General features: G+C 56.9%; 1 protein-coding gene across 4 annotated transcripts; it reads right to left on the bottom strand.

The window, feature by feature from the left end:
• Window positions 1-1,202: 1,202 nt before the first annotated feature.
• FBF1 (Fas binding factor 1) lies at window positions 1,203-24,216 on the bottom strand. 4 transcript variants are annotated; one of them, XM_059380601.1, is made up of 31 exons: window positions 24,028-24,216; window positions 23,809-23,898; window positions 23,017-23,102; window positions 22,427-22,454; window positions 21,360-21,401; window positions 19,624-19,717; window positions 18,525-18,585; window positions 17,759-17,809; window positions 15,729-15,870; window positions 15,194-15,271; window positions 14,300-14,419; window positions 13,854-13,992; window positions 13,592-13,725; window positions 12,735-12,834; window positions 11,219-11,698; window positions 10,003-10,101; window positions 9,567-9,655; window positions 9,339-9,397; window positions 8,427-8,582; window positions 8,229-8,329; window positions 7,895-8,101; window positions 7,142-7,249; window positions 6,918-7,057; window positions 6,710-6,828; window positions 5,777-5,899; window positions 5,498-5,683; window positions 4,887-5,063; window positions 4,669-4,806; window positions 4,460-4,577; window positions 2,932-3,041; window positions 1,203-2,338 (listed from the first exon to the last, which is right to left on the bottom strand). In XM_059380601.1, exons 3-31 carry the CDS (start codon window positions 23,017-23,019, stop codon window positions 2,255-2,257), a joined length of 3,486 nt encoding a protein of 1,161 aa, XP_059236584.1. In that variant the 5' UTR covers window positions 23,020-23,102; window positions 23,809-23,898; window positions 24,028-24,216; the 3' UTR covers window positions 1,203-2,254. The 4 variants fall into 4 exon arrangements, with proteins under 4 accessions (XP_059236584.1, XP_059236583.1, XP_059236586.1 ...); XM_059380600.1 differs by having other exon boundaries at window positions 23,835-23,898; XM_059380603.1 differs by having other exon boundaries at window positions 7,895-8,098; window positions 23,835-23,898.
• Window positions 24,217-26,079: the final 1,863 nt, after the last annotated feature.

Genomic DNA, 26,079 nt, shown 5'->3' with positions numbered 1-26,079 from the left:
GATGGCTCTTGAAGTGGAAGGAGGGCCCCTACCCCCCACCCCGTGTCTTTTCTCATTGTCACTTAACACCTGTACTTATGTCTACAGCAAAATGGGTTAAGCATGTTATGACCTCCTGCAGTTTATAACTTTGAAGGGAGAAGGAGCAGCAGCTACACAACTGTGTAGCCCTCTAGTCTGTGGGCTGGGGTAAAAATTGATGGAAAGAGAAGTAAGCTACCTCCCACACCTTAATGCCAGGGGCAGGGACACGGAGCAGTCAGAGGCACTAAGTATCATTACAACAAAGGGCGGTGACCCGTCTCTACTTGGCTGTCTCATCCAGTGACACCACCCAGTGGTCCAAGCCAGAAACCTGGGGGTCCTCCTCCAACCGCTTCCTTCCTGACCCTCCATGCTAGACATCAGGTCCTGTGGGGTCACGTTTTCATGACGCCTGACTGCCACCCCCAGGAGTGCTGTCCTCCATCTCCCCTGCAAGCAGCCTTCTCACCTGCCCCCTCCAGTGTGTCCCCAGCCTGGATGTGGTTTCTAAAGTGCAAATAGAGGCTCACCGTTTAAGAGTGAGTGCGTACCCGCTGCCCTGAAGGTAAACGAGGCCATACAGACTGGCTTCCTAATTCTACGCTCATTTCTCTTTGTCTTGAAGGCCAAGCCCGCCCCTGTGGGTCTCCTTGCCCGGTGTCCCCTCTGTCAGGGGACTCAGTCAATGTCAGCTCCTGCCAGCTGTGCCCATGCTTACAGCCCTGCAGCTCTTCACACAGGGGCAACTCCTCTAGGTGTCTGTGGAGAGACGAAGCCGAATTCCCAGCTTCATGACGTTTCCAAGGGGACACTGATGCTTCCCTCCCCGGTGGAGGCACCACCCCAAGCAGCAGCTTGGAGATCTCGTGCCCCACAAGAGCTCGGTGTGCAGCATGGTCTTCTGGAAGGAGGCAGCGGAATGAGATGGCTGAGACACTGGGGCTTTGGAATCTGCCTCCAAGAAGAGGCCCTGCTATTTACTGTCACCTTGGGCAGGCGATTTAATCTCCCCAAGCCTCTGTCCCTTCATGTGTGAGGTAGGACAGAAGTCAGTGCAGCGATTCCAGAAGGTCCCAGCACCAGACAGCTTCACAGCAGTAACGGTGCTATAAGGGAACCCGTCTAAGAAATAAGCATAAACTCTCAGGAGTCCTGGCAAGTTCTAACAACGCAGTCGCTAAGAATACACCAATTTAATGGGTCCAAGACGAAGGCTGGAAATTGCTGGTAAATGAAGATCCTTCTGAAAGCGGTTCTGAAGGAGCAGAGAGACAAACGCAGCCTGCTGGTACCCCTCAGCCTTGTCCTGCTCTGCCCTTTGTCCTCCAGGGGAAGGTAACCAGTCGCTGGCCGAGGGAAGCCGCTTCAGGAGTGACCGTGGTTCTGTTAGTGGAATCCATCCATCCTCGAGTTTGCTGAGACAGTTGCCAAGCCGCCGCCCCTCTCCCGGCACCCCCGCAGGGAGAAGGGCAGAGGCGCCCTCCCAAGGGGCAGCAGTCTGGGTAAGGCCCCATGGGGGTCCTCGGGGCTCTCCACCCCCCACCCCAGCTGCAGCAGGGGCTCCCTTGTCTTTGGCCCCAGCTGCTCTGGCTTCGTAGCAGGTGGACAGGAGAGAGGCCTCTCTACTGGTCCCTTGGAAGGAGGCGGGGACTTTCTGCCAGCCAACCTGAGAGCACAAGGCTGCGAGGTAACACCTGGCTGGGAACGTGCCCTCCCTGCCTCCTCTGTGACCCCACTCGCCTCCTCAGTCAGGAGGATAGAAGGCGCCTCAAAACATGTGCTCTGACTCTATGTCCCAGTTAGGGAGGCAAGTCCGTGCTGTCTCAGCTGACTGCTCAGACAGGGAGGCCAAGAGCCTGCCCGTGGTGTCTCTCAAAAACACTCCCCTGCCTCAGAAGAGGCCCAGGAGAAAACATCTCCCAGCCACCTGCCTGCTGAGGATGGGGGGGGGTGGCCCACAGAGCCCAGTGAGCCCTTGGATCTGAGCTGGAGGCCCGGGGGAGGAGAACCGAGGCTGTAGCTGGCTGGGTCATGGGGCACCCTTGGCATCACATCTCCCCAGAGGCCACTGGTCCTCAGGCCCTAGAGGCTGGATGTGCTCGCACCCTGTCCCCAGAAGAAGCTGTAATCAGGCTGTGGGCGCTCCCTCCTCAGAGTCGGCAGCCAGGGTGGCTGTTGGGGGAGAGCTTTCCGGGGTTGGAGGCCTCCGCCGAGCAGCCAGCGGCGCCCTTCAGGCTGAATGGGATGTCATATTGTAGGAGGCTTTCTTCAGGGTCTCCAGGAAGAACTGCTCATTCTCCAAGAAGTCACGGTCCTGAAAGCAGAACTGGGTAAGCAGTGCCTCCCCTCCCCGGATCCCTCCTGCACCCCCTTCTGGGAACAGGGATGCTGGCTCGCAGGACTGAGGGCCACTTGCTCCCTGGCTCTGGGATGCAGTGGGGGTGGTGGGGGCACAGAAGTGAGACACAGCCATGGTGAGGCCCCTTGTCAGCACATGACTTCACCTCTGTAAGCCTGTCTCTAAACCGGGGATAATAACATCACCCGCCTATAGGACTGGGGCCCGGGGGATGGGTAGGGCTCGTACTGCACAAACAGCTTTCAGCACGGAGCCTGGCACCCAGGGAATGCTCCGTAAGTGACCTCTCCTATCATTCCGATCACAGGGTTACTGGGAGGCTCAACCAAGATGGTGCAGGTGCTTCCCACAGAGCCAGGCCTGGAGCACGCGTCTTAGACATGCTTGGTGGGCATTCGGCCCATTATTCCGGGGTAGGGGGTGCTCAGCCCTCCCTGCAGCCAGACTGGGCTCCTTCCTGCCTCCCACCAGTGGGAAGAGAGGAGCCCTGGGCCCCAGGGGGCAGTGGGCAGCTCAGGCTGGGGCCGCCTGCTACTCAGGACACTTACCTGCTCAGCTGTGTGCCTCAGCAGCACCAACTTGGCGTGGAGGTGCGAGGGGCCCAGGCTGGTGGGGGGTCGGCCGCACTGGGACGTGGTGGGAGCAGGAGCCACAAAGGCTGCAAAGGTCCGGGCGGAGGAGGAGGTCAGGGGTGGCGGCGTAGCGGAGACAGCAGAACAGCCACAGCTTGACCCCTGGAGCCTTTCGCCATTGTGGTGGCAGCAGCCGGGCTAACCTTCTGGGCACTTCCACCGACTCTCAAAAGCCTTTGAAAATGCTCATGGGCGGCGCCTGGGTGGCTTAGTTGTTAAGTGTCTGCCTGCAGCTCAGGTCATGATCCCAGAGTAGTAGGATCGAGCTCCGAGCCCCACATCGGGCTCCCTGCTGGGCGGGAAGCCTGCTTCCCCCTCTCCCACTCCCCCTGCTTGTGTTCCCTCTCTCACTGTGTCTTTCTCTGTCAAATGGATAAATAAAATCGTTAAAACAAAACAAAAACAAAAAGAAAGATGCTCATGGGATCCTACCTGGCAAGTCCAATGCTAGGTATTTTCCCAGCAATAATCAGGCAAAAGTGTAGAGAGAAATAATCAGGGAAATAATCAGGCAAAGGTGTAGAGAGAGAGAGATATATATATATACAAACACTTCCATTGAGGTGTTGATCTTAGTGACAAAAATACCCACTCAGTAGGGAATCAATAAAAACACAGAACATAACGGACAACGATGCTGATCAAGAATTATGGTCAAATGTCAGGTGCCTGGGTGGCTCAGGGGGTTAAAGCCTCTGCCTTCTGCTCAGGTCATGATCCCAGAGTCTTGGGATCAAGCCCCACATTGGGCTCTCCGCTCAGCAGGGAGCCTGCTTTCCTCTTTCCTCTCTCTCTCTGCCTGCCTCTCTGCCTACTTGTGGTCTGTCAAATGAATAAATAAAATCTTAAAAAAAAAAAAAAAGAATTATGGTTAAATGTTTAATCACTGATAGGAAAACATGTTGCTTGTGCATGTTTCTGAATGAAAGAAATCAAGGTAGAAAACAACGAAGATGATCTTGATTTCTTTTTAAAACACACACAGTGTAGAATGCTGTGCCCCAAAACGTTAAAGAATGAGGTTGAGGGACGCCTGGGTGGCTCAGTTGGTTGGGCAGCTGCCTTCGGCTCAGGTCATGATCCCAGTGTCCTGGGATCGAGTCCCACATCGGGCTCCTTGCTCCGCAGGGAGCCTGCTTCTCCCTCTGCCTCTGCCTTCCACTCTGTCTGCCTGTGCTCGCTCTTGCTCACTCTCTCTCTCTCTGACAAATAAATAAATAAAATCTTAAAAAAAAAAAAAAAGAATGAGGTTGAGAGTAACTTTTTACAAAGCAGCTTTCCTCTCTCTTATCTCTTAGTTTTCCCTAACAAACGTGTTGCTTGTGTAACCAGGGACTGGCGAGAGGACTTGAACAGGCCCCGACCTCCAGTGGAGGGAAGCTGCTCTGGGCACTGGCCCCCCGCGGCCGGCCCAGCCGGCGGCCCATCCTTTGGAAGCACTCACCACTCAGGCAGGAGGCTGCCGGGCCCTGGGTCCTGGGGAGCAGCATCGAGGGGCTGGAGGGCAGGTCCTGTCGGACATGGTCCAGCCGCAGCCTCTGCTGGGCCAGACTCAGATGCTCCTGTCCCCGACCCGGAGAGAGAAGGACGTGGCTGTGAGGGCGGGAGGTGGGAGGGGGTGGAGGGGCTGGCCGGAGCTGGGGGGTGGCTTGCCTGGTGCACGCGCTGCTCCTGCTGCCACAGCCGCTCGTGCTGCTCCTGGACGAGCTGCAGCCGAGCCTGTTGCTCCTGCTGCACCTGCCGGGCCTCGCGCAGCGCCCGCTGCCCCTCCTCCAGCTTCTCCGAAGCCACCTGCGGGAAGGCCCCGGGGTCAGCGGCGGGGGCTGTGGGGGGCTGCGCGGGCACCCCCCGCCAGCCCAGCCGCCAGGCACCTGGCTCATGCTCTCCACTTCCTCGGCGCGGAGCCTGGTGCGCAGGGCGGCGGCACTGATCCTCTCCTTCTCCAGCCTCAGCTCCTGGCGCTCCCGCTCCACAGCCTCCCTCTCGGCCGCCAGCTGATCTTCCTTGGCGCGGAGCTCACTGGCCCTGATCTTTAGCTCGGCTTGCTCCTGGAGACCGCAAGGCCTTGGCTCCGTGCCCCCCTCCGGGGCAAACTCCCCCCACCCCCCTCCTCCGCGGCTCCAATCCACCCTGACTCTGGGGGAGGCGGTGGGGCAAGGGAGTCCCAGGACAGGTCAGAGAGGTCTGGGGCCAAGCCTCGGGGCTGCCTCTCACCCCGGGGCTCAACTCGTCTGAACCCCAGCCTCCTTGCTTTAGAATATCTAAGGGGAACGTGATGACGACTGAATGCGAGAACGTGTATAAAGCACGGAGGGCAATCAAAGGAAGCTGTTATTACGAGATTATTGTTTTCATTTCTACGCTCCTGTTATCTCCAGGCACTCTGCTAGGCGGAATGCATCCCCAGAGAGGAGCAGTGGGGGCCGGGGAAGGAAGGGCAGGGCTGCTGAGCTCTCGGCTGCCCTGGAGGTTTGCGGTCTACCTTGGCCAGGGTGACGAGGGTGCCCTCCCGCTGCGCGTCTGCCTGCAGCGCCCTCTCCGCCTCACGCTCGGCCTGCTCCTTACTCAGCTTCTGCTGGGCATAGAACTCGGCCCACTCGGCCGCGAGGCGCCGCCGCTCCTCCCCACACTTGTGCATGACGGACTTCTGCTCCTCCAGCAAGGCGCTCTGGCACGAGGGGGCCCGGGCACGGGGTGAGCGTCCTTAGGCTTGTGGCAGGGGTCACCGCTACACCGCTGTACCCGGCGTGGTTGCACTCACCTTGGCTTTCTCCAGCTCCTCCCGCTCCATGGAGATCTGCTGGACCATGACCTTCCTCTGTTCTTCTAGAGCACGCTGCATGGACTCCGCCCGGGACTGCTCTGCATTCACCCGCCATCGCTCCTGGGGGCCAGGTGAGTGCTGAGAGCACACGTTCCCTGGACGCTCCGCCCGCCCCCCTGTCCGGCCTGACTGCGCCCCAGGGAGCTGTGCAAACCACCCCCGCCTCCGCCTCTCCCACACTATGCCCCAAACACCTCTAGAGAGAGGTGCAGGAGGACAGGTGCCGAGCCGGGCTCCCAGGGCCCAGCTGCTGAGGCTGGAAGCCCGGCCCTTGGTGAGCTACACCAAGGCCTAGGAGCTCCGCGCTACCGCCGAGAAGCACTGGGCCGCCCCACAGGGCTGAAGAGCAGCCACAGCCCTGGTCCCCAAAATGCCAGCTGTGGCACTCTGCCTGCCCATCTCCCGTCCACCCCAAGGGCAGGTGTGAAACGGTGTATGCCAGGGACTAGGGGCCATGCTAGCATGAGCTTAGAAACTTGACTGTGCCTGGCCCGGGCAGGGGATTAAGTCACCAGAGGAAGAACTGAACACGTAGGACTCACAACACAAACACACCTGTTATCTCATGCTGATAAGTCTAGGGGAGAGACAGGAGCGCCTCGGTGGCCATCTCTGGCCAGTGGGTAATTTAAATTCTCTTCTATTTGCTAACTGCATTTTAATTTTTTCAGCATAATATATCACGTTATAACCCAGCATGAAGGAAAGGATATGCAGGAGTTCAAAAATGCATCTCTTAGAGCCCAGGGGGCACAGGCTTCAGTGGATGGAGGAATGTGACGGGCCTGGGCAGGAAAGGCGGGAAGGGGAGCGCGGGGGGCATCCCTGGGGTGCCGGGGAGACGGGCCCCGCCGGCGGGAGGGCGCGCACCTGCTCCAGCAGCCGGCTCTGCTCATTCAGGCGCGCCTCCATCTTCCCGATGATCTCCTGGAGCCGGCTCCTCTCCTCTTCCATGTCCCGCTGCTGCTGGCCCAGCCTCTCCTGCAGCGCTGGGGGGGCCACGGGGCGCTCAGGGCCCGCCCACTGTCCCAGTGGGATGGAGGTGCAGGGAGTGGGGAGCCCATGGTCCACCTGGTACCTCGGAGCTGCTGGTCCCGCTGCCGGAGCCCCAGCTCCCGCTCCTGGGCGGTGGTGAGGTGCGAGGCCTCCACGCGGGAGGACAGCTCGTGCAGGCTGCTGGAGAACTTCTCCATCTGCTCGATGATGCCGTTCAGGGACCTGGGGCCGTGGGGACTGGGTCAGTCTGGCCTCGGGGGCCCAGCCCTGTGACTTGAGCCGGTGGGGCCCGGACGGCGCCCATACCGTGTGTGGGAGGTGGCGCTGGTGACCGCATCGATCTCTCGGTCCTTCAGCAGCTTCAGCCGCTGCAGCTGCTCCTCGTGGTCACGGCGCATCTCCAGGATGGAGGCCCTGAGGGGAGGGGAGGCAGTGAGCACGGGCGCTGAGCTACGCCAGCGGGCTCGGCAGTCAGTGCTCGCGAGGTCGTTCCTTCTCGTCCTCCTCCAGGCACTGCCTCTGCTTCCCTGGCTCCCCATCCTTGTGCGTGTTGGGACCTGCATGCCACAGGCATTCCAATGGGGAGACTCCTTCTGTGACTTAGCAAAGGACACTTGACGTTGGTGTGTAGGTAGCCTTTTCCCGTCCGGCCAGTCTGAGAAGTAGGGAACAGCCTGCTCTGCCCACCGACCGGCTCCTTTATGTGCCCTTTCTTGGTTTTGTTCTCATCCAGACGGGCGCCTGGACGGACACGCCGGGCCCAGGAGTGTGAACCTCTTCCACAGTCTGTCCGTCACCAGACTCGGGCGCTAGCAGGCGAGGGCCTGGCCCTGTGCTGAGCTGGGTGGGGCCCTGCAGGGGTGCCCATCCGGCTGCTGGAGGAGGGCTGGGCCCTCCACCCAAAGGGGGCACTGGGCCAGTGTGCCTGGCCTCGGTCCTCACGTGGAAGGGAAGGGGTCGCGCCTCTGCTGCTCAGCCACAGCTCAGGGTCTCAGACTTCCTCTGGCTGTCCTCAAAGACAGCCGGGCTCTGCCTGTACCCCCGGGGCCTCGCCCTCACCGCTGCAGCTCCCGGAGCCGCTCCATCTCCTGGTCCTTCTCTTGCATGGCAGCCGCCAAGCGCCGCTGGTGCTGGGCTGTGAGCTCCGCGCGGGCCTGCTCGGCTTCTTGGCACTGTGACAGATAGCGGGCCGACAGCTCCTCTTGCTCCCGCCGCAGCCGCTCATCCCGTTGCTGGTACGAGGTTTCTAGCACCTTCACACGGCTTCTGCCAACAAAACACACAGCCATGGGGCTCAGAGGGTGAGGGCGGACAGCCGAAGAGCCGCTCCGGGCACATCGGCTAGGGCCGGCCCCGAGGCTGGGGAAGCCCGGGCGGGAGGAGCGGTGGGCACCTGTGAGCATTCTCGATGAGCTCCAGGTCGGCCTGGTGCTGCTGCTGCAGGCTCTCCAGCAACAGCCGCTGCTGGGCCCGCTCCAGCTCCAGCTTCCGCACCTGGAGAGGGCGGGAGGGTGGGGAGGTGGGCTCCCTGGGCCACCCTCCAGGTCGCACAGCCTTGCCCCCCGCAGCCAGGAGCTCCTCCGTCCTTCACCTGGGCTTCTAGCTCCGCCAGCCGGGCCTGGCTCTGCAGAAGGTCGGCCTGGAGCTCGGCGGTGCTGCCCCGCAGCTGCACCTGTGCGGCCAGGAGCTGCCTCTGATATTCTGAGCCCGGCAACAGGCTCCGCGCCAGGGACTCGGGGAGCAGGGGCTGGAGGAGAGGGGGAAGATGGTCCAGGTAGGGCACAGGGACTCAGCGGAGCGCAGCTACCTCCGGCCCTCCCAGGCCCTGCTCCTGATCTGTGGCCGCAGATGGGGACCGAGATGTGACACAAGGAGGCCGAGGATGAGGCCTTGGAGTTGTGCGGTCGTTGTCCGTCCCGTCCTCCCTCAGCACATGCTCCCCAGCAGGTGTTCCAGATTCTTAGAGCAGCAGCTGAGCCCCAGCAGCATCTCAGCTGTGACAGAAGCTTCCTTTGGCCAGGCCGCGTGTCCAGATGTTGGGCGCCTCTGGACTTCCTGCAGGCTGCCCGCTGCCCACCACCTCCAAAGGTGCTGCTGGGTTCCTGGGGCTTGGTCTCTGGGGTCTCCTCCCGGCCAGGCCCAGAGGTGACTGCCTCCCACGCCTGGGGAACAGGCGGCACAGCAGGGGGAGGCAGCAGCCATAGAGGCCGCTTTCTAGACGGAACAACGGGACACCCGCGGCCCTGCTTTCTGATTGGGGGATTCCTGGCTGCCCCCGTACAGATGCCAACCTCTACCTCCCTCCCGGAGTTGGCAAAGTAGCGGCCACATCTGCCTGACAGTGGCGAGGCTAGAGGGTGAGGGAAGCGCTGGCGGGGGGCATCAGACCCGCCGACATGCAACTCCCTGCAGGCCATTGGCTCAAACCACGGCCGTTGCCTCTGAGCACCGGAGGGTGGCTCCGTGGGCCCGAGGCCTATTCCTGTGTGTCCGCCCTGCCTACCTGGATGGGCACAGGGGGCCCTGGGTGTTCCTCGGAGCTGGGGACACAAGCTGCGGGCTCTGAAAATGAGCAGCAGAGAAGTGAGCAGGAGGCCCTCCCAAGGCCGGGAGGTCACATGTGTCCCTGTGACTTCGGGAGTCCGGCCCTATTTGTCTTCCCAGACCCCAAAGGAAGTTCAGCACCTCTTCCCCCGACAGAGGGGAAGCACAAACAAAGCAGAAAACCAACCAGTGCTGCAGAGGTCTCCGAGAGCTGTCCCCCTCTCTGGGTCACCTCCAGGGAGGGTCAAGGCAGTCTGGTTCCACGTCACAGGGGACCTGAGGACACAGAGATTGCGGGGGGCAGTGGTGGCAAGATGAGCAGCCTGCTGTGTAGAACACAGGGAGGCCAGGAGAGGGTTGGCGTGGGCTGTGAAGGAATAGGTTCAGAGAGCTGACTGGAAAGGCCTGGTGGCTGGCCATTTACTGAGAATGAGGACTTGGTTGCATAAAGGAGACGGGGCTGGCTTCAGGTCCCCTTGGTGGGTAGGCCCCATTCAAGGTGTCAAATACCATATGTCAGATGCGCTGAGTCGGAGCCCAGCATGGCTGCCCCTCATCTCTAAGGACGGAGGCCCATGCAGGCCCAACCCAGCCTCTCACCCGCCCTGGCCCCTGGGACATACCCGGAGGCGGCAGGCCTTGTTGGTAGCTTCTGTGCCGCTGTTCCCAAGGGCCCTCCAGCGGCTGCTTGCTCAAACACCTGAGTGCTGGGAACAGGTTGGCTGAGGAAGTAAATGTTACAGCAAAGGTGGCAGAAGGTTCCGTTAGGCTGGACATGGCTGGGCCGGGACAAGGCCAGAGTATGAAGCTGCTGGCCATTTGTCCCCTCAGCGCCTCTCCTGTTCCATCATCCATCTTAGGAATTCTCCTCCTGAGTCTGAGCCCCTGGGCTTCCACGACCCCTTCCTGATGGCAGAGCCTGCTAGGACACAGTGGATGGCAAGGACCATCTGTTGACAGTCTAAGGAAAAACAATCCACACCTTGCAGACACCAGAGTTAAGTTCAAGTTCAAGGCCTTATTCTGGCGCACATGGTTTTGTTGAGTTAGACCGGGGCTCTGCTTACTCTCTGGCCAGGTCCAGCTCCCTTTGGACTCCTCTCTTCTGCTGTCTGTGGTTCCCGCCCACCTTGGTTGGCTCTCAGGGCCAAAGGGAAGCTTTTCCCTCGGTTTCAGATGGAGGTCAAAGCTACTCTCCTCTTTGACCTCAGCCCTGGGGCTGGGTTACGTCCCCGGCCTGTCACACAATTGCCTACTTCACCTCTTCCTCGCTCGGGCCACACGGCATCTTGCCACTTCCTCCAGACGATCCCAGTCTTGCCCTCTTGCTCCGAGAGGTCACTCACTGTCCTGCCCCACAGGACTGCCACTTGGTGGCTTTTCCCAGGAGTCGCCCCTTACCCACTGTCTTCTCTGGGACTCCCCCAAAGCACGAACACATGTCATGTCCCTTAGCTCAGGCCAGCAGAGGCCCCAATAATTTGGACACGGGATTTTTTGGGACCCCAAGGGCACCGTGGGCAGGGCCCTTGCTCAGAGGCACCAGGATGGCTGCGCCTTCGTCACATCAGGTTACCCTCTGTCCCCACCTGATCAAGTCAGCCCTTGTGCACACGGCAGTCAGGGTAGGAGTGTCAACAGCCCCCCGCCTCCGATCCCCTCATGTCTGCACCGGGGCAAGGATGGGGAGCTCTCTCTGTAGTGTCCGGAGAGGTGAAGAGGCACAGCTAAGAGGCGGCGCAGGCCGGCACTCCTGACTGAGGCACCAAGACGGGCAAGGTTGGCCCCCCACCCCCCTAACCCGGCCTTCCCTCCCTTAAATAGAGGCCAAGCCTGTACCTGCTGGAAGGGGGACTTCCTACTGCCCCCACCAGGTTCTTCTGGCCTCTGGAGGCCTCCGTGTGCTCCTCCCTGGCCAGACCTTGCGACTTCTTCCGGGACAAGGCGTGGCTCAGCCAATCCTCTTCCTCCCTCTCCTCAGACGCTCCCAGCTGGGAAGCCTGGCTGGCTTTGGCAGGGAAACCCGCACCCTCCGTGGGTGGCTTTGGCCCCACAGAGGAGGAGGGCAGTCCAGCTGGGGCAGAGTGCCGGCTTGGGGCCGAGTGCTGGCTCTTGGAAGGGGGCATGGAAGGAGTGGAGAGTGCGGAGCCTCCCCTCTGAGGCTCTCTGAAGGGAGAGGAGGGGAGCAGGTCGGCATCCTTGAGGCCCAACCAGTCGGCTCCTCCCTTCCTGGGGTGCGTGGGGCTGGAGGCCGCTGGCACGCTCTGCATGGAGCCTGGTTCCCCCTTGGTGTCTGCACCACCTTCTGCTAAGAACCTACTTCAAGCAGAGAGGAGGGGGTCTAAGACAGGGCAAGCAGCCATCCTAAGAGCCCCCCGACCAGCCCTTCCCTCTGTGGCTCCGGGCTGACTCCATGGCCCACATGAAGGAGTGAGAGGTTCCCTGGGGCTCCGTGCAGCCAGCCGCCGCCCAGCGAGCGCAGTGCCCACGCCAGCTCAGGCGCAGTGGCCAGCTGAGCGCTGCGGGTAGAACGCCATCAAACGCAGACATCTTGAATTCTACCACGTGAACAGGGGACAAGTCCACCCCTAGCAAACAGCACCGAAGGACCACCATGGGCACGTCCAGAGAACAATGAGCTAGAGCAAGTGGTTTAGGTTTTCCCAACAATAACGTCTGTGTCCATTTATTTGGCCACTGCCTAGAAGCATTACAGCCCCTGGCAGCGTGTTCTGAGGTCTAAGAATGTACTGGAAGTGGGAGAAATGTCAATTCGTGTGTAGGGTTATCTAGCTCGGAAGTGGCTGGCGAAACCAACACAGCGTGGCATTGACACACGTGGCCGCTTACGCCTCCTCAGTCAGTTTGAGATTATTTCCAAATAGAAGACTGAAAATGTATCCCGGGAGAAAAACTCCAGATTCTGAAAATTCTATCCACTAACTGGAAGTTTTGCTACGCACAGGGATGCGCCTGCAGCCAGGCATCACAGTGGACCCCACGGCTGTTCTGGGGGAGCAGGTGGCGGGCAGGAGAGGCCACTAAAGTTCACGGTCTCCCTACCCTGGGACTGAACCACCTTCAGTGAGGTCGGCTGACCTCAGCTATTTACGGCTTTAAGGGTTCCAGGTGGTGCGGGGGGCACCTCCTCCTTTTCCTTTCAAGGAGGCCGGAAGGAAATGGGCCTGGATGGGCAGGACCAGGCAGACCACCCCCTGCTTCAGCACCCGCAGACAGCCACCCCTGGGCCTCGTACACCTGGGTCCCCAGTAGGACTGTTGGCGGGATGGGGGAGGCTGGGGCCCCTCCTCCTTCCTGGTGGGCACCTGCCAGGCTCTCTTCAGGCCCTGCTTACCTGACCGACTGCCGGCGGGACTGGCGGCCCTCGCCGGAGCCCACGGTGGGCTGATAGGCCCCAAAGGTGAAGTCCTCATCGCCCCAGGAATCTTCCTTGTCTAGAAATGAAGAAGCGTATGATCTTGAGCAAGGGAATTTGGCGCTTTTGCGGCTGCAGAGCTCTGTTTGAAAAGACTGAGTGGCGGGGCGCCTGGGTGGCTCAGTGGGTTAAAGCCTCTGCCTTCGGCTCAGGTCATGATCTCGGGGTCCTGGGATCGAGCCCCGCATCAGGCTCTCTGCTCAGCAGGGAGCCTGCTTCCCCCTCTCTGTTTGCCTCTCTGCCTACCTGTGATCTCTGTCTGTCAAATAAATAAAATCTTAAAATAAATAAATAAATAAAAAGACCGAGTGGCTAGCGTGATATGTCAGCAAGTGTGTAGGGGTGAAGCTGCCATAGGGGAGGCAGGGTGTGAGCTCGAGGCCTCAGGATCCTGCACACCGGGCATCACCTGTGAAAAAGGTACCGGTGGGGTCCTGCCCCAGGCCGTGAGAATGGGTTCTCAACAGCTGGCCCCTCGGCCGACATTTGGAGAAACACTGGTCTAGAGCGATCTTTTCCAAACTGTGGGCTGCTACTTATCGGCAGGTCAAGAAAACAATTCCGTGAGTCGCAACCAATGTATTTACACATCTGCTAGTGCAAAAATAAAAAAATAACAGAACACTGAACACGGCAGTGATCGTCCCGTGACTCTTGCCCCGGTTACGACAACATGTGTCGTGATACACGCGGTTTCTCATTACGGGCTGCAGTACGAGCGTGGTCTAGGAGCCCCCCCCCCCACCTCACTGCCCCTGCCCCGCAAGCGTCCTCACCCTGGGGCCTCTGGTACTTCTTGTCCAGCTTGAATTCCCTGTGCTCCCCAGTGCCCGGACGGGCCAGGAGTTTGGTGGCAGTGCCCCGACCCAGCAGCTCATCCAGCCTGGAGCGAGCAGGACGGGGCGCTTCCCTGCGGGACGGGACACACGCTGGTACACGTGAACGCGGGGGGCACCGGGGGCCCTGTGCCGTGCCCGCCTTCTAGCGGGCCCCAGGCAGCTGTATGCACTGGGGTTCCCCGCTCCTAAGGACCCTTACTGGTTGCCCGTCCGCCTCCTCTCTGCTATGGGGCTGTCTCCAAACCCCAGGGTAGCCACAACATCATCTTCCTCATCAAACAGCACTTCTTCTTTCTTTCGGATCGGGGTGTCCCCAGGAGTGAGTGGGATAGATGGACCTAGAGGACAGAACGCAGCGCACAGGTGCCCACAGCCCATCGTGCCCTCAACTATGGTGTCTGAAGGGGTTGAGGGGGGTGCTTCTCTGCGACCTGGACCTCTGGGTGTGGCCGCAAGCAGTGCACATGTCTGGTCTGCATGCGGGATCTGACTCCCCCCACCACCCCAAGGCTCCCACACCCCACCCCCTTGTTCAGAGACACTGCTAATCTCTTGGTCCAGGATCTGAGACCTGTGGTCCCAGCCTGGTGGGGTCTCTGGTTGGGCCAACTGCCTCTGCCCAAGACAAGCACAAGCCCATACTACCTTGATCTCTGACTGGGGCCGGGCTCTTTTCGGAAGCCATTTTACTCTCGGTCTCAGGGGACTTCTTGGTGATTCCTTCCTCATCGTCAGAGAGCAGTCCTGCCAATGGGTCTTCCAAGTCTCACAGCCAGAAGGGAAAGCACAGGTCAGACTGCATGCTTTGTTCAAGAAAACAAGCCCTACACCATGTTGGTTGGGGGGGCGGCTATCACTCTAGGGGAGGTTTCTAGCTGCTCTAGTACATGAACAGGCCACTCGGTACCCAGAGGACACACATCAGCCTTGGCAAGGAGACAGGGAGCTGGGGAGCAGCCCTGGGCCTGCCTGGGAGCCCCCAGACTCTGTTGTCTGTGCAGCCTTCTGATGTCCCCCAGGCATCAGAAGTGAAGTAAAACATTCATGCATTTAGAAAAGGAAGGGAGGGCGCCTGGGTGGCTCAGTGGGTTAAAGCCTCTGCCTTCGGCTCAGATCATGATCCCAGGATTCTGGGATCGAGCCCCACATCGGGCTCTCTGCACAGCAGGGAGCCTGCTTCCCTTTCTCTCTCTCTGCCTGCCTCTCTGCCTACTTGTGGTCTCTTTCTCTGTCAAATAAATAAATAAAATCTTAAAAAAGAAAAAAAAAGGAAGGGGAACTCTTCTTATGCTTTATAAAACCATCAGGTTGATGTCTGGCTTCAAAGTCTTGCAAATAAGTGACCCAAATCTCCTCCACCCAACATAACACCATCAATCCCTCCCTGAATTCCTGAGGAGCTGAACCAGTGGCCCGCGGGGTCTGCTCCTCCTCTGACACACAAGGCAACCTGACCCCAGGAAGTGAGTGAGCATTCCCAGGATCCTCCACTCTCAAAACCAAAGTGTCCCAGAAGCGTGACCACAGGGCCTACCATACCTTCGAAGGAAAACTTTCTGTACTGATGCCCAAAGCTGCTGGTAGAGGGAGGGGGCTTCTTGGCGGGAACAGCATCTCCTGTAAGAAGCAAACAGAAGGCAACGTCATAAGCTTCGGCCTCTCCCAGCCAAGGTCCTGTCACACCATGACAGAAGGACCCCGGGATGGCGTGCCCTTCTGCCTGGGGGGCTGAGTGCTCATGGCCGTGGAGAGGACACCTCCCTAGTTCTCAAACAGGCTTCTGCCAGGGAAACGTGGTCTGGAGCCACCTCCTGTCCCCCAATCACATGTCACCCCAAACAGTCATGGACTTGGGAAGTACACAGGCTCTCACCACATTCCCCAGCTGAATTCAGATGGTTTCTCCGGGAGCTGCCATGTTGAACTCAGAGGGCCTGGAATCACACTAGGGAGGGAGGAAGCTGTCCCCTCCCCGACCACAGAGAGAGAAAACCCACAGGAATGAGAGCTCCCTTCTGAGTACCTTCCCGGTCCCCAGAGCGTCCCTCGATTCAAGGAGCTCTCTCCCACGCACCTTTCTCACTGGCTGTCACTATGCTGGCAGGTTTGGGCTGACTGGGCAGCTCTTCTTTCCCAGGACCCTTTGCAGCTTTTTTGCTAGAGGCCAGGTTAGACTTCTTCAGACCTAAGAGATCGGCATCCATGTCGTCCAGGTCCTGGAAAAGCGGGAGGGAGGGAGGACTCCTGAGCGATGCTCAGCTAGGCGGTGCTGAATGCCCCTGTGTTCCGAATGGCCTCGTGGTGATCCGGCTTCCATAGTCCATGGGGGACAAGTGGGGACCTGGTGTGGGGAACTGACCCTGACTGGCTTGCAGAACAGGCGAGAGGCCGGGCCGAAGCACAAGGTCCCCGCCGGCTCTGTCGCAGAAGAGCCCAGACTCGGGTGGCACCTCCACGCCACTTCCGAGCAGGGTCACCAACACCCGGTCCCCACAGCTTCTCACATGGGCTTAGTAAGTGTGTGTGTGGGGGGCTCTCTTCACAGTGGGAACAAGACAGCAGGACCCCAGAAATGAAGACTCCCAGAGGGACTGCCGCTGGGCCGTGACAAAGGGCCAGGCACCCGGCCAGCAGAGGAAGGCCGTCAGGGCCTCCCGCCACCACCCTCCCCTGCACAGACTTGCCAAATGTTGACCCTCACGAGGGGACGAGGACTTCCATCTGGGAGGGCGCTTGGCACCCCCGGGGCAGAGGTGTGACGAACACAGGGGAAAGGGGAAACTATGCAGGAAAAAGGGGAGTTGGGAAAGAAACCTGGATGATGGGGAGGCCAAGCGAGCTGGGGGGTGCGGGCCCAGCTCATGGGTCTGGAGGGGGAGACCTGAAGTCACCACCAGCAGCTCAGAGGACTGGAGGGCTGCGGCCAGGGGGGCCGACAGGCAGGCCCTGGGGGAAGAGTGATTTCAAGATGAGGTTAAAAAGGCTGAATATGGAGCCAAGAAGGGAACAGACTCCAATTCTTTAGCGCTCCCTTCCCACGCCCTCCACCCAAGGCTGAAAGCAAGCGCTCAGCCTCGGCCTGGGACCAAGAGTTAACAAGAGGGACGAGCAGCATGAGGTCAGGCGGGAGGGTGCTGCTGGCCAGCAGGGCGGGCGAAGTCAAGGCGACTTAAGGTTTCAGACCTTGGGTAGGCCACCTGAGCCCTGGGGGATTAACTTATAAACTCTACAGAATTTATGTCTTAAAATTCCATTCCCAAGCTTAGCTTTGGGCTTGATCCCATGAGCGCACAGCTAGACTGAGGGGGCCTTGGCAGAAGATGTGGAGAGAAACACAGGGAACAATTAAGAAGCAGCCTTAGAGGGGTGCCTGGGTGGCTTAGTGAGTTAAGCCTCTACCTTCGGCTCAGGTCACGATCCCAGCTGGGGTCATGAGATCGAACCCTGCATGGGGCTCTCTGCTCAGCGGGGAGCCTGCTTCCCTTCCACCCGGCCTACTTGTGATCGCTATCTGTCAAATAAACAAATAAAATCTTTTTTTTTTCTAAAAAAAAAAAAGATTTTATTTGTTTATTTGACAGATAGCGATCACAAGCAGGCAGAGAGACAGTCAGAGAGACAGTCAGAGAGAGGAAGGGAAGCAGGCTCCCCACTGAGCAGAGAGCCCGATGCAGGGCTTGATCCCAGGACCCTGAGATCATGACCTGAGCCGAAGACAGAGGCTTAACCCACTGAGCCACCCAGGCGCCCCAATAAATAAAGTCTTAAAAAAAACAAAACAAAAAAGCAGCAGCCTTAGAGGAGATAGTCTCTCCTTCTTTTCCCTCCGTGCAGTTGTGTCTCTGAATGGGAGCCAGCCCACTGCACTTGGAGCCTGGTGCGTGACCATGGCTCCCAGGGCATGAATCTCCAGGCACCAGGAATATGGACTTCTATCCAGAAGGACATGAAGGGCAGCAGCTCATGGATGAGCTGGTCTCTCACCTAGGAAGGGCTCGGGAACACAGATTGTAAAGGGAAGCATGCGAGGGACAGGGAAGGCTTGGCACAGGACATTCCTACCGCCCGCTCCCGCTCCCAGAAGTGTGCAAGCTGGTTCTGTACCTTCATCGTCTGGAGCAAAGTCTGTGGGTCCGCCTCTGAGACGTCGGACACCTAAGTCCGCGGGAGGGCAAGGACACATGTTAGCTGAGGCCCAGTGAAGCTCTGGCTCCTTGTTCCCTTGCTTCTGCGACGGCTGAGGGCTGAGCAGCGGCAGAGCCCTGCCAACGGGGCACTGGCAGGAGGTCCTGCCTTCTGCTGGGACTGAAGTGTCCCCAGACGTCAAACCTACCCACGTGTGGAGACCCAGAAAGCGCTGCCACTTTCCGTCCCTCCTCAGTGGAAAGAACCCTTCCACGACAGGCCGTGGCTATGCCACTTCCCAACTATGCAACCGGGCAGCCGGGCAGCTTACTGGGGGAAGCACACTTATAAGGGGCAACACCCGAGACTCCGACACTTCCTGGGAGCCCCACTTCCCAGCTCATCCCACTGGGAGGAAGGAAAAGCCCGTTGGGTTCATATTTGAGTCCACTTGGCAGCCCTTGGGTATTATTTTAAGAACACACTGGCGGGGCACCTGGGTGGCTCAGTTATTAAGCATCTGCCTTCAGCTCCCAGGGTTCTGGGATCGAGCCCCACGTCTGGCTCCTTGCTCGGAGGGAGGCCTGCCTCCCCCTCTCCCACTCCCCCTGCTTGTGTTCCCTCTCTTGCTATGTCTCGCAAAACTTCTAAACCTTTGTGTGAGCCACTCCCGGCCACCATCCCCATGTCACTGCTTCTGGGGTCGGGGGTAGGTGGGGTAGGGAGCAGGGTGGGCCAGGCTCACCTCAGCGTCAGGTCCTGTGAGGCCTGCCGTGGTGCTGAAGGCGTAGTCCTCCAGGAGGGACCTGCGAAGAGATTGACAGACAGATAAATAAAATAAATTTAAAAATCTTTAAAAACAATCTGTTAAACCCATGTGGGGAGCATAGCATTGATGACAGACCTGTCTGATCGCCATGCGGGACACCTGAGACCATTTCAACACTGGAGATCGACTGTACTTCAAAAGAACAAAAATAGGGGCGCCTGGGTGGCTCAGGGGGTTAAAGCCTCTGCCTTCGGCTCAGGTCATGATCTCAGGGTCCTGGGATCAAGCCCCACATCAGGCTCTCTGCTCCCTCCTCTCTCTGCCTGCCTCTCTGCCTACTTGTGATCTTTGTCAAATAAATAAATAAAATCTTTAAAAAAAAAAAAAAAAGAACAAAAATAGCCACAGGATGGAAAAACAAGTGTTAACAACAGATAAGAGAGGAAAAACAGAGACTCTTGGGTGGCTCAGTCAGTTAAGCCTCTGCCTTCGGCTCAGATCACGATCCCAGGATTCTGGGATCAAGCCTCGCGTTGGGCTCCTTGCCTGGCAGGGAGTTCTGCTTCTCCCTCAGCCTGCTGCTCCCCGTGCTTGTGTGCTCTCTCTCTTTCTTTCAAATAAGTAAATAAAATCTTCAAAAAATAAATAAATAAATAAAAAAGAGAGAGAGGGAGAGAAACAGAAGTGCATTGGCTAAGATGAAGGCGGAGGGCAGAGCACTCAGAAAACTTCCTCTCAAATGTCGGAGCAATTTGGAAGAACAACCTGAAAGGCACGGATCTAGGCCAATTCTCTTACTCTGGGGTTGAGAACACTGATGCTCAGAGAGGTTCGGGAATCATCCAAGATCACACTGTAAGGAGCATTATGGGCGGGACTGGCAGCCAGGACTTCTGAGCCCTGGTCAGCTGGCTTTCCACTCCTCGGGTTCCTTCGAGGCCAAGGGGCGGAGGGGAGGGGAGGGACACCGGAGAGCAGGAGCGGGGCACACAGCAGGTGGAAAGCGGGGAGCATGAAGAGGTCACAGTACTTGGACTGAAGGGATGATAGTCACTCTAGCCAGGCCTGCTCTTACTTCGTTCTAGCCCTGGAAGAAGGGAGCGTCTGGCCCACCCCTGTGGCGTCTCGGGCACGTGAAGCTAATTTAACAGGCTCCTCAGGTAGGGTCACTGCGAAGAGAACAGAAATGATGCCATTTGGTTAGTGAACTGGAGTCAGAAGAGGACTAGAAGTTCCCCACCAAGCTCTCCCAGAAAAACCTCCCAGGAGGTTCACCCTAAATGCCAGTGGGGGCCCACTAAGGAGCCCAAGTCCACTGCACCCCACGAAGGGCAGGAAGAACGATCCACTTCCAGCACCCAGAGCTCTCGGCTGGAACACAAGGCCCAGGCTCCGTGGGTTCTTCTGGGCCAGGTTGGGGGAGCCTCAGCCCGGCCGCCCCCAGTGAGCTCTCCATGCCCCAGGAGCCCTGCTCCTCAGTACAGCAGAGGGGAACATGCACCATATCCAGAACATGTAAGAAACTCTTCCAACTCAATAGTAAAAACACAACCCAAGTTTAAAAAAGGATCTGGAGAGACCTTTCTCCAAAGAAGATACACAAATGGCCAATACGCCCATGAAAAAGATGCTCAGTGTCATTGGTCACTGGGGAATTGGACACCACGAGCAGGCAAGGGTGGGGAGGATTGGGGGGTTGGGGGGGCTGGTGCCGGGCCATGAGGAGCGCGTGTGACGGAATGAGCACTGGGTGTTACTGGAGAGTCACTGACCTCCACCTCTGAAAGGAAAAACACTCTGGATGTTAATCAGTTGAATTTAAATTTAAAGAGATGAAAAAAAAAAACCCACGATGAGATGCAACTATATCTGTCCACACGAGGGCGGGCCTGATCAAAAAGACAGAAAATCAGCAAGAGTGCGCAGGGGATGTGGAGAGACTCGAACCCTCCCAAGCTGCCGGTGGGAAAGCAAAATGGTGCGACTGCTGTGGAAAACGGTCTGGTGGTGCCACCAAAAGTTAACCACAGAGTTACCATATAAATGATTCCATCACTCAGGATACGCCCTCAAAAGACCTGAAAATGTATGGCCACATAAAAACGTGTACTTGAACGTTCCTGAGAGCATCACTCCTAAGAGCCCTGCCCAGATGTGGAAACCGCCCAGGTGTCCACCTGCTGTGATGGGCAGATGGTCGAGCCACACACCGGGAGACGGTCCAGCCACAGGAAGGAATGAAGACAGGAGCGGCTCAGCGTGGGTGAACCACGAGAGCACCATGGTGAGTGAACCAAGTCAGGTGCAAAAGCCATGTATGGTGTGATTCCGTCTTGTACGGTATTTCTAGAACAGGGAGGGAACGTGGCTGTCTAGGGTTGTGGGAAGGGAGAACAGGAGTGACTGCTTATGGGTGTGGCATTTCTTGATGAAAGTGTTCTGAAATTAGATCGCAGTGATAATTATGTAACTTTGTGAACATACTAAAAGCCAACAAATTGTCCACTTGAAAAGAGTGAATTTTCTGTGAATAAGATTTCAATTAAAAAAAAAAAAGGAGGGGCGCCTGGATGGCTCCACTGGTGAAGCGTTCAACTCCTGATTTCCGTTCAGGTCATGATCTCTGGGTCATGAGACTGAGCCCTGAATCAGGCTCTGCACTCAGAGAGGGGGCGTCTGCTTGGGATTCTCTCTCTGCCTATCCCTCCGCTACCTGCCCCACTCTTGATGTTTCTCTCAAATAAATAATAGATCTTAAAAAAAAAAAAAAAACAAGACTAAATCAAGGGATTCTGCAGAAGGAGCACTTACTCTCGTCCCCTAAAAGGTCACCAAGGACATCATCAATGGAGCCTAGAGCAAAGAGAAAAGGAACCGTCACGACTTCAGGAGGAAAGAAAGTCCTTCACAAGCCTCCTGACTTGAGACCTCCTCCCAATTCCAGGCTCTTTACCACCAGAGCATTCAGATGCTGGGACTGGGACCCAGCTCTCTCTGCGTTAACCATGAGACATTTCCCAACTGTCTAGCAACAGATCGCAACGCCTTGTCGAAGGACCCCAGGGTAGAAATGGAAAATAACTCTCTCAAAGGGTAACGGTGAGCATTTTCAGGAGAACCTGCATTCTACGGGACACACTGGCCAACAAGCCAATCTTCCAGACTCTGAATAAAGCCCCATGTGCTTCTTTGAGAAAAGCGTCCAAGATTTCTAGGCACACACAAGCCTCTTTTGTGCCAATAGCGTTCTCATGCCCGTCCATCTGAGACCTCCCCCTCCCCCAGTACTGGTCTTGAGACATACCTCCTTGGCCACTTTCCGAAGGGGGGGATCTGGGGGTAACCCAAAGTACAAGTACTAAATGAGGATTTGCACCCAGCTGAAGTGCCTTTACCATCCTCAATGCCAACTGTATACTTCTTGATATGGAGCCTGACAAGGCGTCCCTGGGGCCTCACCCCTATTTATTCCTGGATTACTCTGAGGGCCAATAGGCAGCACAAGGAGTCCCCTATGAAGACCAAAGCTTCTTGTGCAATTATGGCAGAAACTGGCAAGACTCATGTCAAGAACATTTAGATACAGGGGTGTCTGGGTTAAAGCCTCTGCCTTCGGCTCAGGTCATGATCTCAGGGTCCTGGGATCGAGCCCCACATCAGGCTCTCTGCTCAGAGGGAAGCCTCCTGCTTCCTCCTCTCTCTCTGCCTGCCTCTCTGCCTACTTGAGATCTCTGTCTGTCAGATAAATAAATAAACAAATAAATAAATCTTAAAAAAACAAAACAAAACATTGAGATACAGACATGTCTAGGTTATTTTTGGATGAAAGATGGGGTATTATTTTTGCCTTAAGGGTGATATCCAATTTTTCCACTTACCTTTCAACCCCTTCTTGGTTTTTGGTGCCTAACATTGGAAAAACAAATCACATTAACAAAATCAGAACAGTGAACGTGGCTGAAACCAAGAATACAGAATAAATTGTTGTGCGTTTTGCCAGGTCACCAGAGGAAAAGGAGCACCAGTGGCATTTAGAGACAGAAGCTCTTTGTACTTTCCCAGAGTCTCTGAGAATAGACTCATTCAGAGCACGGAAACAGCCCAGCTGTGGACTCCACTGTGGGCGCCATGGCAGGGGGCGGGGGGAAGAGAAGAGGAGAAGTCTCTCCTCTTCCCTGATTTCCAGATGCCACCTGCAAACCCTCCCAGGAAAGAGGTAACACGACTGGGAAGGTTTTCCTCTCTTCTGTGTCCCTGACTTCTCAGCACCAGCAAGGGACACAGACTGCTTCCGGCTGGCTATCCAGAGGTTCAGAATATAATAAGTGTGGTATCAATTCTACCTCTACCTCTCATCATTCTTCTCCAGGGACCATATCCTGGTCCTTGTCACCCAGCCCCTAAAGATCTCCAGGCAGTCAAGACTGTGGGGGTGGGAGCAGGGGGTGAGAGCCTGCATTCTGCCTACCATCTCAAGGCTCTGGGAGCTGCTTGTAGCTTGTTCACGGCGCTGTCCAGCTCATCGGAATTCTGCTCACATCAGGCTCATTCTCCCTAATGAAGAAAATTCAAGTGGTTGCTTAAAAATGATGTAGCTTCAGGGGCGCCTGGGTGGCTCAGTGGGTTAAAGACTCTGCCTTTGGCTCAGGTCGTGATCCCGGGGTCCTGGCATCGAGCCCCCGCATGGGGCTCTCTGCTTAGCGGGAGGCCTGCTTCCTCCTCTCTCTCTCTCTCTGCCTCTCTTGTGATCTCTGTCGGTCAAATAAATAAATAAAATCTTAAAATAAAAAAATGATGTAGCTTTAACAGTGCTTGGGTCCAAGGCCCATCAAAGTGTCTCTCACTTTATCCCTTCAAGGGTTTAAAATCTAGTTCCATAAATTAAAAATTCCTGATAGGGAGAGCTACTTAGATGAGAAGCAAAGTGCTCAGGGTGACTTAACGAGCTTTCCGGAGGCCTGGAGATCACTCACATAAAGTGCATCGGTCCTCAAGTCTTACCCTTGAAAGAGGGTGTAGGAGATGGTAGGTACCCACTCAGAAAGGAGCTGGGTGCCTGGCGCCATGGCCCATACGGAAAACCAGGCAACACCCACGGCCACATTTGTGCATTCGGCACAAGGAGCGGATGTGAGCACTGGTTTTACTCGTTGAGACTATTTTCACCGACGGTGGAAAATTTCCCCTTCACGCTAACTGTAAAGCCGACTTAATCCATTAGCAGCCAAGGGTTTGCCTCAGACTGTCACCCTCTCCTTACCCGACCTGAGCATCACCAAGACCGACCTTCCCATGCCTCGGAAGAAAGGAGTCCGAGGGGGTCCTCTCTGTTTGTCGGGTGTTGCAGGTCCTGTTAATAGAATGCAAAATTCATCTGAAATTACTTACAGGGGCCATTCTGAATGTTTGTGTTTCTCTTTCTTTGTAAGGGCAATTTTCACACGACCTACAAGTCCACAGTTTTTGTCTCACACCACACCTGAGAGCTTCTGCCACCTCCTAGGGATTCCGACCCAGCCTCTCAGAGCGGGGGGGGTCGCTCAGAAGTTTGCGAAGGCCAAAAGTGCCACGGGGTACCATCGCGTCATCGCCTCTGCTCAGCCAGGTCCGTGCCCGGTATTTAAAAATCCTTCCGGGTCACCCTCTAGGTCCGGAGGCTCCGCGCCCCTCCCTGCGTCACCCCCTCCGCGCGCCCACCCCAGCTCAACCCCTCGCGCCGCCTCCTCCCCTCCCAGCCCCAGAGATCTCCCGGGTTACGCGCCATTCCCCGCGGAGGCGCAGCCGCTAGCCATAGCCGCGGGTCCAGACCCCACTCGAGCCCAACTCGCTTTGGCCTCCCACGCCGGAGCCCCGGGGACGCCAATATCTCAGTCGCTCGAAGTTCCAGAGAGCGGCGAGGCGCGAGGCATCCTGGGAGTTGTAGTCCTGGGTCTGTTCACTAACCAGAACCAAAGGAGCAGGGAACGCTGAGATAAACTACATTTCCCAGAGTGTCCCGCCACGGCCGTTAACCTCTGTTCGCGGCCCGGCGCGTTGCTAGGAGCTGCCTCCACGCCACTTGGGGAGAAGGGCGACCGGCTTCAAGGCCGTTGGGTTTCTTCCTCTCGCAGGCCCCGGGGACTGTCGGGACCTGGGTTCCAGTACCTCCTCTGAAGGCTGACCCGTGGCCGGGTGGGGCATGAGAAATGTATTAAGACTGAAAACTGACGTGTGAAACCATGAACAATTATGTGTCCCACACCTCAAAGCTTAGGGAAGTGGCTGACGACCTACTGGCTCCATTGTGAAAATCAAAGCGGCGGGCGCCTGGGCGGCTCAGTCGGTCAAGCGTCCACCTTCGGTTCAGGTCACGATCCCAGGGTCCTCGCATCAAGCTCAAGCTCCGCATGGTGGACTCCCTGCTCCGTGGGGGTCTGCTTCTCCCGCTACTTCTCTTCTCCCGCTGCTTGCTTGCTCTCAAATAATTTTTGTTTTAAAGATTTTATTTGATAGAGATCTCAAGTAGGCAGAGAGGCAGGCAGAGAAAGAGAGGGGGAAGCAGGTCCCCTGCTCAGCAGAGAGCCAGATGGGGGGCTCCATGCGAGGTGAGATCATGACCTGAGCCAAAGGCAGAGGCTTTAACCCACTGAGCCACCCAGGCGCCCCTCAAATAATCTTTAAAAAGTAGTATCAAAACGGTGGAGCCAGAACAGAACCCAACATGGTCACCCAATAAAGGCACATAACACGTGTTAACCACAGGTTTTATTGAGGATTTTTTTCAATTTTACAAAGGAAAAAGGTTTGGCTTACCCACAGCCCCACGCCAAGCAGGGCTGCCGGGTCACAGCTGTCCAGTCATGGTTCAGAAGTTCTGGCCCCGAGCACCTCCTCGGTACTCGCACCTGCTCTGACAGGTCCAGCCAGGGATGGGTAACAATACATGCTAAATGCATCTTGTCAGGTAGGAACCAAACGCAAACCCTAACAGTAAAAGGGGGGAAGGGAGCAAGGAATTATACACTCTGAAGAATACAAGTAATATCCTTGAATCTACAGCAATTGGAACTAAAATGTTTACAAAGTAGTGAGCAGTCTGAACGTTATGTGGAAGGTTGTATGTTGGCTACCTGAACTGTGAAGTAGTCAACTGTATTGTGGCAAAACCACCTCTTTTGGTTCAGAATTCTTAAAATCCCTCCCCAATTTTTCATGATCTTCCTAAAATAATCAATGGCCCAATTAAATGTGTTGTTTAAAAATTTTTTGAGAGCCAGTGAACAATGGTGAGGAGGAGGGTTAGAGGGAGAAGGGGACTCCCTGCTGAGCAAGGTGCCTGACACGGTGCTCGATCCCAGGACCCGGGGATCATGACCTGGACAAAGGCAGACCCTTAGCCAACGGAGCCTCACAGATGCCCCGGTGGCCCAACTAAATTTTAAGCAAAATAAAAACAAAACAAAAAAACCCTTGGACTCTGGGAATTTGCAGGTCTGCAACAGCTAACACCTGGTAACTCTAGATTCCTCATGTTTCTGTTTACCATCATGGA

This window comes from Mustela nigripes, chromosome 16 (genome assembly GCF_022355385.1).
Source record: "Mustela nigripes isolate SB6536 chromosome 16, MUSNIG.SB6536, whole genome shotgun sequence".
NCBI lineage: Eukaryota > Metazoa > Chordata > Mammalia > Carnivora > Mustelidae > Mustela > Mustela nigripes.
Note: the sequence above shows the minus strand (reverse complement) of the source record. Positions and strands in the feature narration are given on the sequence as shown.